A 10,889-nucleotide genomic window follows, 5' to 3' on the forward strand; every position below is an offset into this window, starting at 1 on the left:
TAACACCAAATCCTTAACCCGTTGAACCACCAGGGAACCCCACATAGGGAGATTTCTGAATGCTGCTGTTCCTGTGGGCCACTGGGTGAGTGCGTGTGCTCTTTGTGTGCTTGGGGTTGTGTCCAAAGTTCAACATATTTAACAACTCATCAGAGGGCAGGTTGACAAAAAGAGCAGAGCAGGGTCTGGAAGTCATCCTGCTGTGGGTGGCTGGGGAACAGGGGGTACTCACTCCAAGGCTTTTGTCAACAATTACAGACCTAGTTCAGTATTTTATTTCATTTATTTATTTATTATAAATTTTTAATTTATTATTTTTTTGGCTGTGTTAGTGGCATGTGGAAGTTCCTGGGCCAGGGATCAAATCCAAGCCACAGCCTTGATCCAGGCCACTGCAGTAACAATACAGGATCCTTAACCCACTGCGTAACACAAGAACTCCTAGTTCAGTATTTTAATAAGCACTTCAGATGTGCAATGAACACTACCTGAATATCAGCCACGACAGCGTTGATGTGTGTGTGGTGATATGTGTGTGAAGGCCTGAGAGTGAGATTGGGGTGCTGGTGTAGCCCAGGGAGAAAGCTGTCAGGGTGTTGGACCCTCCCAAAGGTTGTCTGAGGCTGGGCCTTGCAGTGGCAGAGGACACAGATTTCACGTAGGTTTTTTTGCTTGTTTGTTTGTTTTGTCTATCTAGGGCTATACCCGTGGCATATGGAGGTTCCCTGGCTAGGGGTCGAATCAGAGCTACAGCTGGGGGTCTATACCACAGCCACAGCAACACGGAATCCTAGCCACATCTGCAACCTACACGACAGCTCACGTCAACACCCGATTCTTAACCCACTGAGCAAGGCCAGGGATCAAACTTGCATCCTCATGGATACCAGTCAGATTCGTTTCCATTGAGCCATGACAGGAACTCCCTCACTTGGGTTCTTGACCTCAGTGACAGGCCAGGCTGGGGCACACAGGAGCATGGGGCAGAGTTGTGGGGACAGGGGCTGGCCTCTCAGAGTCCTGTCCCCTTCAAAAGACAGAAGCTACCTGGGACCTCTAGGGGAATGTGTGAGGAACACCAGAGTGATGGAGAGGACATTAGACTCAGACTAGGGAGGAAAGGGCAAAATTCCCCTCAACCCAGCCACCTCCCCAAGTCCTAAAAGACACTGACTCGCTTGGCTGGGTTGTGCTGGATCTTTTATTTAATGTCACATCTTCTCCACTCCCAGAGCTGTCCTCCAGCCTGAAGCTTCATGGCTTAAGGGGCTCCTGTGGAGTCAGCATTCGCCATCCTTCACGATCTGGATGTCCTGTTTGTTTTCTCTAGGATCACAGCAGACGAGCATGAGGCCACCTCCTCAGGAACTGTCACAAGCCCTTCAGGAGCCCCAGCCCAGTCCATCCACAGCCCTTCCTCAACTCTGCCCACCCCCCGACCCCCACCCCACCCCCACCCCGTGTACAGTGCAGGGCAGGTCCCCAGACTCCCCGGACATATCCTTCCCCAGCTTTTCCTCTGTATACCCTCCCCCCGGGAGGTTTCAGCTTCCTGGGATTTCAGCCACCTCTGTACGCTGATGGCTGCAAGTCTGCCTCTGGCCTGGACCTTTCTCTTGAACTCTAGGACTATTCCTGCCATTTTCCATTGTTTATCTCCGCAGGGATGTCCCAGAGAGGCAACTGTCCACAAACAGCATTGCCCCACAAACCTGCTACCACCCCCAGGTCTCCCCACTTGGTACCACAAGCCACCCAAGCCTACAGGTTAGAAACCAGCACGTTGCTTTTGCCTCCTGCCCCCTCACCCCCACACCCAACCTTATATCCTGTCAGTTTTACTCCGATTGTAACCTTGAGTCTTCATCATGCTGTTTTTCTAAGTGAGGGCAGTGTCCTGCTGCTCTCCTGTCCTCTGTCTAGAGTGTTGCAGCTTCCAAAGACTTTCTTCTCTTCCATGATCTCACTTAGCTCTGACCAGATCCAAGTCTTAGTGAAGAAGTGGGACCATATAGAGATCTGATGTACCAAGGACATATTCTGGCCCTGCTCACTCTAGACTCATGTCTTTTTTCTTTTTGTTCTTTTTAGGGCTGCACCAGTCGCATATGGAAGTTCCCAGGCTAAGGGTCGAATCAGAGCTACAGCTGCCAGCCTGCACCACAGCTGCAGCAACCCAGGATTCAAGCTGCATCTGTGACCTATGCCACAGCTTGCAGCAATGCAGGATTCTTAATCCAGTGAGCGATCCCTGGGATCTAAACCTGCATCCTCACCAACACTAATGTTGGGGTCTTAACCCGCTGATCCACAATGGGAATGCCTCAAGACACATTTCTTGCTTCTCCCCCATTCTCCTTTAAACTTCATACTCCAGCATATCCAGCTTCTTATATTTCCTCAAATATAAACTTTCTTTCCATTCTAGATCTTTCCAAACTCATTCCTCTACTTAGAACAACCTTCCCTCCTCTTCCTACCTAATTTCTACCCATCCCTCAGGGCTGAATTAAGGTGTCACCTCCTCTGGGAAGTCTTCCCTGCCCTTGTCTTTGTGTGACACCCACAGGACCCTATGCATTCCCACTAGAGCCTATAGCATTCTGTGCTGCAGCCAACTGACTTTTAGCTTGGCTTCTCCTTAGCCTGACAGTTTGCCGGTAGGCCAGTATGTCTAGCTTATGCCCTATTGTATCCCCAGTGCCTGGCACATAGTAGGTGTTCAATAAATAATTGTTGGCTGGAGGATTAAATGAACAAATGAGGTCACTAGTGAGTCTGGGGCAGAACAAGGAAAAGAGCCCAGGCTTCCTGGCCCCACCCCAACCCCCTACCAGTGAGCTTTCTGTTTGGAACCATGTGCCTTCTTTTGAATTATACATGTGCTCATGCTGTTACAGGCAAATGTGTTGGGGGCCTCTTCCCAGGCCAAGTGTGAGTGAAGGAAGAAGCAGGTCAAGTCCTGTTCCTTTCAGATCCGTATGGACCACAGATGGGGCCCACCCAAGCAAGCCAAGAGGAAGGTGTGTGTGGGGGGTGGACTTACATCCGAGCCAGGCAGAGCTTGCATTCACTCTCGTATGTGACCCCATCAGTGCCACAGACTGGGTCATATATCCGGGAGCAGTGTGGGGACTCCGCCATGTGCTCACAGATGGGCTGTGGAAGAAAGGAAGTGGGGAGTTCCCGTCGTGGCGCAGTGGTTAACGAATCCGACTAGGAACCATGAGGTTGCGGGTTCAGTCCCTGCCCTTGCTCAGTGGGTTAAGGATCCAGCGTTGCCGTGAGCTGTGGTGTAGGTTGCAGACGAGGCTCGGATCCCGCGTTGCTGTGGCTCTGGCGTAGGCCGGCGGCTACAGCTCCAATTAGACCCCTAGCCTGGGAACCTCCATATGCCGTGGGAGCGGCCCAAGAAATGGCAAAAAGAAAAAAAAAAAAAAAAGAAAGGAAGTGGGGGAGGGCACTCAAGGATGAGAAGGCGGAGGGGAAGGACCCAGGGGTTCTGCTTGGAGCCAGGGGGGCTCTAGGGAGGAGCCAAACTCAAGAAGGCCCCAGTGTGGGTCCAAAGATCACGAAACCAACCACTCAGGGCCCCCTGTCATGTTTGCTTATGCGTGTGTGTGTCTGTGTGTGAGTGTGCATGACTGTGTGTATGGCTCTGGCTGTGGTCATGTGCCTAAGTGTGTAGGGGATCTGCTGAGTCCAAGTATGCAGACATCCAGGTGTGTGCCTGTCTTTATGGGCTTACACAGCCCTCACAGCATCTAACTAGACCCTCTGCAGCTGGAGTTCCCGTCGTGGCACAGTGGAAACGAATCTGAGTAGGAACCATGAAGTTGCGGGTTTGATCCCTGGCCATATGCCAAGGGTTCAGCCCTAAAAAGCAAAAAAAAAAAAAAAAAAAAAAAAAGAACCTCTGCTACTGATTGAGCAGCCAGGAGAATGCCAGGAGAGAGAACCAGCCATCATTCTTGGAGACCCTGCTCCCTGGGGTCTCCTGAGCTCACTCTGTCCTGCATGACCTATCAGGATCCTGGGACGAGAAGGCTGGGGAAATGGTACTTAAATTGAGGCTCTGTCTGGATTTCAGGCCAGCCCTGAGGTCAGCATCAGAACTGGGTCAGGGGGGTTCCTGTCATGGCTCAGCAGAAATGAATCTGTCTAGTATCCATGAGGATGCAGGTTTGATCCCTGTACTTGCTCAGTGGGTTAAGGACCTGGCGTTGCTGTGACCTGTGGTGTAGGTCGCAGACGCAGCTTGGATCTGGCATTGGTGTGGCTATGGTGTAGGCCGGCAGCTGTATCTCCAATTGGACCCCTAGCCTGGGAACCTCCATATGCTGCGGGTGCGGCCCTCAAAGACATTTAAAAAATAATAATAATAAATAAATAAAATAAGACCTGGGTCAGGATTGGGAGCGGGGACTGGGGTGGGGATAGGGTGAGGCAGGCAGTGCCATGTAGCCGTAAAGGCTCCAGGCCCTAGAGACCTGCATTCTGCTCTGATTAGCTGTGTAAACCTTGGTGAGGGGGCTGGGCCTGCTCATCCTGGAAGGGCTGGCCTGGGGAGTATGCAGACCCAGGAAGCCACTCTGGCCACTGTGGAGCCATTGAAGGTGTATGAGCAGAATGTGTAAAAGGAAAAACGCTGGTTTCCCGGCATAGAAGAGAAGGCTCTGGCTGCAGGGGGAAGGCTGCAGAGGGAAGGCTGCAGTAGCAGACTCTGGGCCAGGATTGCAAGCAGCTGCCTTACCATTCTTGAGAAAACACGCTTTTCTGCCAACACTGGCACTTCTGAAAGGCAAAGAAGCAAAGTTAGGTTATATTGATTCTGAACCCCCAGGTTTAGGGGTCTGAGGACTGCTTCTCCCCAGCTACTCCCCAGTCTGGAATTCCTCAAGGAAAGGTATTGAGTCACCAGACAGGGGCTCCCAGAAAGCTCATGTGACTTCGTATTATCAGAACTGAGACAGAAAGTCTAGAATTATAAAGTCCAGCCTGAGGAGTTCCCATTGTCTCTCAGTGGTAATGAACCTGACTAGGATCTATGAAGACTAGGGTTCAATCCCTGCCTTGCTCAGTGGGTTAAGGATCTGGCGTTGCCATGAACTGTGGTGTATGTTACAGACGCAACTCAGGTCCTGCATTGCTGTGGCTGTGGTGTAGGCCGGCAGCTGCAGCTCCAATTTGACCCCTAGCCTGGGAACCTCCATATGCCACGGGTGTGGCCCTAAAAAAAAAAAAAAAAAAAAAAAAGCCAGCCTGTTCCTTATTAGGTCTCACTGGCATTGTTATGTTCCATATAATAATAATGAAAATAATTAATTTTCTGTGTACCAGGCCTTGACAATACATGACCTTGACTACTATCACAGCTTTCTCACTCCTGTATAACGGGGAGGAGAGGAAGCAGTAGTGGGTGTTAAGGTCTGTGACCGAGATACCACCCACAGGACTGAGGCACTCATTTCCCCAGCTGCAAGGAGAATTGGCTGCTCACAGCAAGTCTTGTCCTAGGAATTACCTTCCAGGGAATGGAGCTGCCTTGCTGGAGGTCACACTTCCTACCAAGGAACAGCCCACATCCACCATCAGGATGATGTGGATAAAAGGCCTGAACTCCTCATCTCTATTCAGAACAGTGCTGAAGGGCCACCCCTGATCCACTGTATCACAGTCAACGTCCCTCGTCCCTCACAGGTGTTACCCGATGAGCATGCCCTAACAAATCACATGCAGATCTCACGTCTGTTTCCCAGCACATTTGACCAGCTTATTAAAGAGTCTCAGAGGTAAAGCAACACAGTTTGTTAAGGGCAGAGCTGGCATTTGCACACGGGTCTGTCCCTTCACAGCCCGCTCCTTCCACACACATAGTTGGGACCCATGGCCCCTTGAGGTCTGGATGAACTGCTTACAGGACAAAAGCAAACTGTGATGTGACCGGCGACCACGACAGGTAGATGAGAGACTGGGCGCCATATCTAATGCCACAGGTGGAAGGAAAGGTCTGATGTAAATTGGAGAAGGGGAGGCTGCTTCCTGAAGTCTCTGAAGGGCTGTCCTGGGGGCAAGGGAGAGATGAGCTCTTCTCAGCCTCCCAAGGCAGAGCCCATCTGTGTGAAGAGGCTGCAAAGAGGCAGGCGTGAGTTCCAGAATTTTCTCTCAGTGGGAGCAATGCCTTAGGGAAGGAGACTGTCTCCAGAAGTGGGAAGCTCTCCATCCCTTGAGGTGGGCTATGCACTGAGATTTTAGTGTTTCCTGGAGATGCTATTTTAAGAGATTTCCAAGGTAGAAAGGAAGAGGGGAACCAAGCCTGTCCTCTGATGCACTGTTTAAGTGTCAACACTTAAATCTACCCTTGTCGCCATGCTGCTCAAAACCCTTCCATGTCATAAATACCCCAAATGGAAATTATCTAAACGTCCTTCAGTGGGTGAATGGATAACTGTGACACACACGTACAATGCAATAAAACTCAGCAATAAAAATGAGCAAGTAACTGATAAATGCCACAGCATGGCTGAATTGCAAAAACATGTTGAGCCCAAGAAGCCAGACCCAAATGACTGCATGCTGTGTGGTTTCATCTGTTTGACATTCTAGAGCAGGAAGACTAACCCAGGGTGGAAAAAAGTCAGAGCCATGGTTGTCTCTGAGGGGTGGGGGTAGGGGCAGGGATTGACTGGCATGAGGACAATTTCTGGAGTGATAGAAATGTTCTGTGTCTTGAGAGGGGTCTGGGTTCACAAGTATATACATCGTCAGAACTTTTTGAATGGGATTCACTGAGTGATAGGATTTGTGCATTTAATGGAATATAATTATTGGAGCAGGGAAGCACTTAAAAAAATATAAAGTCCTGGAGTTCCTTTGTGGCTCAGCAGAAACAAATCTAATATCCATGAGGACACAGGTTTGATGCCTGGCCTCGCTCAGTGGGTTAAGGATCCGGCATTGCTTCGAGCTGTGGCATCCATCGCAGACTCGGCTGATTCCACATTGCTATGGCTGTGGTGTAGGCCAGCAGCTACAGCTCCTGTCCGACCCCTAGCCTGGGAACCTCCATATGCCAAGAGTACAGCCCTGAAAAGACTATATATAGCCCTTTCAGGGCTCCCTATAATGACCATTGAATCCCTCCTTTTTTTTCTTTTCCTAGAGCTGCGCCCATGAGGTCTGGTCCCTCATGAATGGGATTAGTGCCCTTATAAACAAGGCCCCTGAGGCCCTACCTCCCAATACCATCACCTTGGGAGTTAGAATTTCAACATATAAATTTCGGAGGCCACAAATAGCCAGACCCTGTGCTCTCCCATCACTGGGTCACTCTTGCCTCCCTATGGACCTGCACGCCTTGGGGCTCCTTTGTCTCTGCCCCATGTCGAAATGCCCTCCTCCCCCACAGTGAGTATTCAGGGTTTGACTATGAATGTGCATGGGAGGAGGAGAAATTCTGAACCCTGTGGTGTCAGAGTTTCTTCCTAGGTCATGTGGGAAGAAGTAACATTAACACTCAGGCTGCCCTCTTGACCTTGGCCCAAGGTGCCCCTTCCTCACTCAACCCAGGCAGGAATCTGAAATGAGCAAAAGGACTCTCTTCAGGGCGGTCCTCCTCCATGTTCCAACCAGAGAACTGCTCAGGGACTGGATGCCAGGCTGGTGGTAAGCTGTCTGTGCCAGGCCAGAGCCCCCAGACCCATTCTCTATTGTCCCAACGCCTAAGTCTAAGTTCCCAGAAAGGAGGAAGGGGTGTGGGACTGGCCGTGAAGTCAGTGTCCTTGGGGCCCTGCTGGGCCTTGCCCTGTGACATTGAGGTATGAGGTACATGGGCCCCTGGGCTGAGAACACCTGGGACTTTAAGGCTGAGTAAATTGAGCCTTGTTTCTCTTTGACACTTCAAGGAAAAAGTTAATTGCAGGAGCTGAGCTCTGCTTGAGTAGAAAGATAAGATGACCACTTCAATCTTACTCCTGGGGTTAAAGAGACCTCCCCAATTACACATGTGCAATGGGACTCCTAGGGGTCAAAAAGGGATGGGGCTCCAGGCCATAATAAGTCCTGATACTGTCCTGGCACCCTTTGCTGTGGAATCCATCTTGGCCAAAATATGCGTGAGCATAGTGGGGAGGGACTTGTGTCCAGTCAGGTTGTGAGAAACAAAACAAGATAATTGGCTAAAGGCAAACAAAGACCAGGAAGAACCAGGCAATATAAGTGATTTAAATCACCTCCCTGGGTGTTTCCGTCATGGTTCAGCGGAAATGAATCTGGCTAGTATCCATGAGGGTACAGGTTTCAATCCCTGGCCTCCATCAGTGGGTTAATGATCCAGCGTTGTCCTGAGCTGTGGTGTAGGTCACAGATGCGGCTCAGATCTGATGTTGCTGTGGCTGTGGTGTAGGCTGGCAGCTGCAACTCCAATTGGATCCCTAGCCTGGTAACCTCCATATGCTGAGGGTGCGGCCCTAAATAAATACATAAATTGCCTCACTGGAACACTCCTCACCCAGTGAGACACACTCACTCACACTCCTCTTTAGGGCGTGTATTACTTCTTTGCTTCTGACTTAAACCACTTCTCTGTGTGCTCTCCCACATGTGGTACTGTGACTCTAACAATGGACTATTTTCACAATCTTTGCCTCCGTGAAACATTCTTGCTTTCAACAGGGAGCAAGAATCAGGGCAATTCCGCTTCTAGCCTCTAACTGGTCTAGTGACTAGGATTCCTGTTGTTCAACCAGGCTGCCCAGGTTCAATTCCCAAGCAGAAAATTAAGATCTCGCTCCAAGCCATCACTCACTGCTGCCTCTCTGAGATCAACAGCTTGATGATAGGTGGGGTGTAAGTCGTCTCCCTGCTTCCTCTTTTAGTCTGTTCTCCACACAGCAACCAGAACAATCCTTTTACACAGACCTCTGCTCATAACCTTGCAGTGCCTCCCACTTCACTCAAGGAAAAGCCAAATTCCCACATCGGCCTTCAAGGCCTTACCTAGTATAGTTCCCGGTTGCCTGTATCATCTCTTTCCTATCACCCTGCCCCTCACTCCCTTCTAGCCCCACTGGCCTCCTAGCTGTACCTCAAACATTCCAGGCATGCTCCTACCTGAGGGCCTCTGCACTGCCTGTTCCCCTCGGTCTGGAACCGTCTTCTCTCACGTAGCCCCATGTTCACTTCTCTGCCTCCTTCAATCTTTGCTCAAACATCAGCATCTCAGAGAGAACTCCCCTGATTTAACATTGCAGCACTCTCTTGATTCCATCACCTTGCCCAATATTTTCCCCTCAGGCTTTATCACCTTCTGACATACTGTTTAAAGCACATTGTGCCTGTCTCCTTTATTGCCAATTCCCCTTCCTCCTTGCCTTTAAGATCCATCAGGAAAAAAAGGAGATGGGTGGGGTGTAAGTCGTAAGTAAGAGAGAGAGAGAAAAGGGAGTACCTGTTGTGGCTCAGTGGGTTAAGAACCCAACTAGTATCCACGAGGATGGGGGCTCGATCCCTGGCCTTGCTAAGATCCCTGGCCTCGCTCAGTGGGTTAAGGATCTGGCGTTGCTGTGGCTGTGGTCTAGGCTGGCAGCTGCAGCTCCAATCGACCCCTAGCCCTGGAACTTCAATATGCCGCAGGTGCGGCCCTAAAAAGCAAAAATAATAGTAATATAATCTTATTAGATCCATCAGGGCATTTCTTTTCTGGCTTGCTAACTGATTTGCTTTAAGAGCCCACAGCAGTGCCTGATGCACAGCAAGGGTGAGACTGCAGAGGTGCCCAGATCCCCTGGCCTACTCCAGCTGCATGTGTCCAGCCCAGGGTGAGGGCTCTCTTGTGCTCACTTGGCTGTTCTCAGCCCCACAACCACAGCCTATCAGAGCATATGGGAGCTCAGAGGACCCAGGCTGGGCTTCCTTCAGCACCACCACCTTCTCCATTCTGCCTCCCTGATCTCTAGCCCAGTAGTTTCACAATGCAGCTTTGAACTGAAACAAACTTCTGCTTTATAGCTGGAGAAACAGAGATCCCAAAGATGGGACAGGACTTTTGTAATTTGGGGCCAGAGTTAGGATTTGAATGCAGGTGTATTTTTTTCTTTCTTTTTTTTTTTCTAGGGTTACACCTGCAGCATATGGAAGTTCCCAGGCTAGGGATCAAATCAGAGCTGTAAATGCTGGCCTACGCCAAGCCACAGCAATGCCAGATCCCAGTCGTGTCTGTGAACTACACCATAGCTCATGGCAACACCGGATTCTCAACCCACTGAGTGAGGCCAGAGATGAACCTGTGTCCTCGCGATACTAGTCACATTCATTTTGGTTGAGCCACAACAGAAACTCCGCAGGTTTCTTTTCTCTTAGCCCACAGAGCAGAAAGAAGGTATATGCAGGAAACCAAGGCCTCACAGGGTGCTCCAGCCCCTGCCTCTGCCCCTACCTGAAGCTCACCTACCAACACCAAGCCACAGAGAATCCAGGCTGTGCCTACTCACCTCTGTCCACAATGAAGAGGGCAGCCAAGGCCAGGGCGACCACCCACAGGCGGACAGCCATGCTGATCCCGGGCTGGCGTGGCGGGAGCTGGCTGGGGCCAGGGCCAGGGCCTTATGGGGCCTCTTTATAGTGCTGATCCCCAGCCTTATCTTATCTGAGGCCAGATGGAGAAGGTGGAAGTGTCCCCAGAGGTAATATTTGCACCCTGGCATATAAAAAGGGTTTGCTCTTTACTCATGATGGCCTGGGGTTGGGGCCATGGCCAGGAGACTTTGGAAGTAAGAAAGTTTGGCCAACTTGCAAAGCTGACTCCAGCCTGAGGGCTGCAACAAGAGGGAGAGGAAAATTGAAATAGAGGAAAAGATAGAAAGACTGATTCAGGAGTTCCCGTTGTGGCT

General features: G+C 50.5%; 1 protein-coding gene across 1 annotated transcript; it reads right to left on the reverse strand.

The window, feature by feature from the left end:
- Positions 1-1,183: 1,183 nt before the first annotated feature.
- Positions 1,184-10,576, reverse strand: SPINK4 (serine peptidase inhibitor Kazal type 4). Its single transcript, XM_047755415.1, has 4 exons — positions 10,491-10,576; positions 4,754-4,794; positions 3,047-3,159; positions 1,184-1,326 (listed from the first exon to the last, which is right to left on the reverse strand). Exons 1-4 carry the CDS (start codon positions 10,549-10,551, stop codon positions 1,281-1,283), a joined length of 261 nt encoding a protein of 86 aa, XP_047611371.1. The 5' UTR covers positions 10,552-10,576; the 3' UTR covers positions 1,184-1,280.
- Positions 10,577-10,889: the final 313 nt, after the last annotated feature.

This window comes from Phacochoerus africanus, chromosome 12 (genome assembly GCF_016906955.1).
Source record: "Phacochoerus africanus isolate WHEZ1 chromosome 12, ROS_Pafr_v1, whole genome shotgun sequence".
NCBI classification, from domain to species: domain Eukaryota; kingdom Metazoa; phylum Chordata; class Mammalia; order Artiodactyla; family Suidae; genus Phacochoerus; species Phacochoerus africanus.

What these genes read in the sequence shown, in the direction of transcription:
- SPINK4 (XM_047755415.1), bottom strand. Translation starts at nt 10,551, where the DNA reads ATGGCTGTCCGCCTGTGGGTGGTCGCCCTGGCCTTGGCTGCCCTCTTC. An exon ending in CCTCTTCATTGTGGACAGAG is followed by an intron (nt 4,795 to 10,490) that starts GTGAGTAGGCAC and finishes TTTGCCTTTCAG; the next exon opens with AAGTGCCAGTGTTGGCAGAA. An exon ending in AGCGTGTTTTCTCAAGAATG is followed by an intron (nt 3,160 to 4,753) that starts GTAAGGCAGCTG and finishes TTTCTTCCACAG; the next exon opens with CCCATCTGTGAGCACATGGC.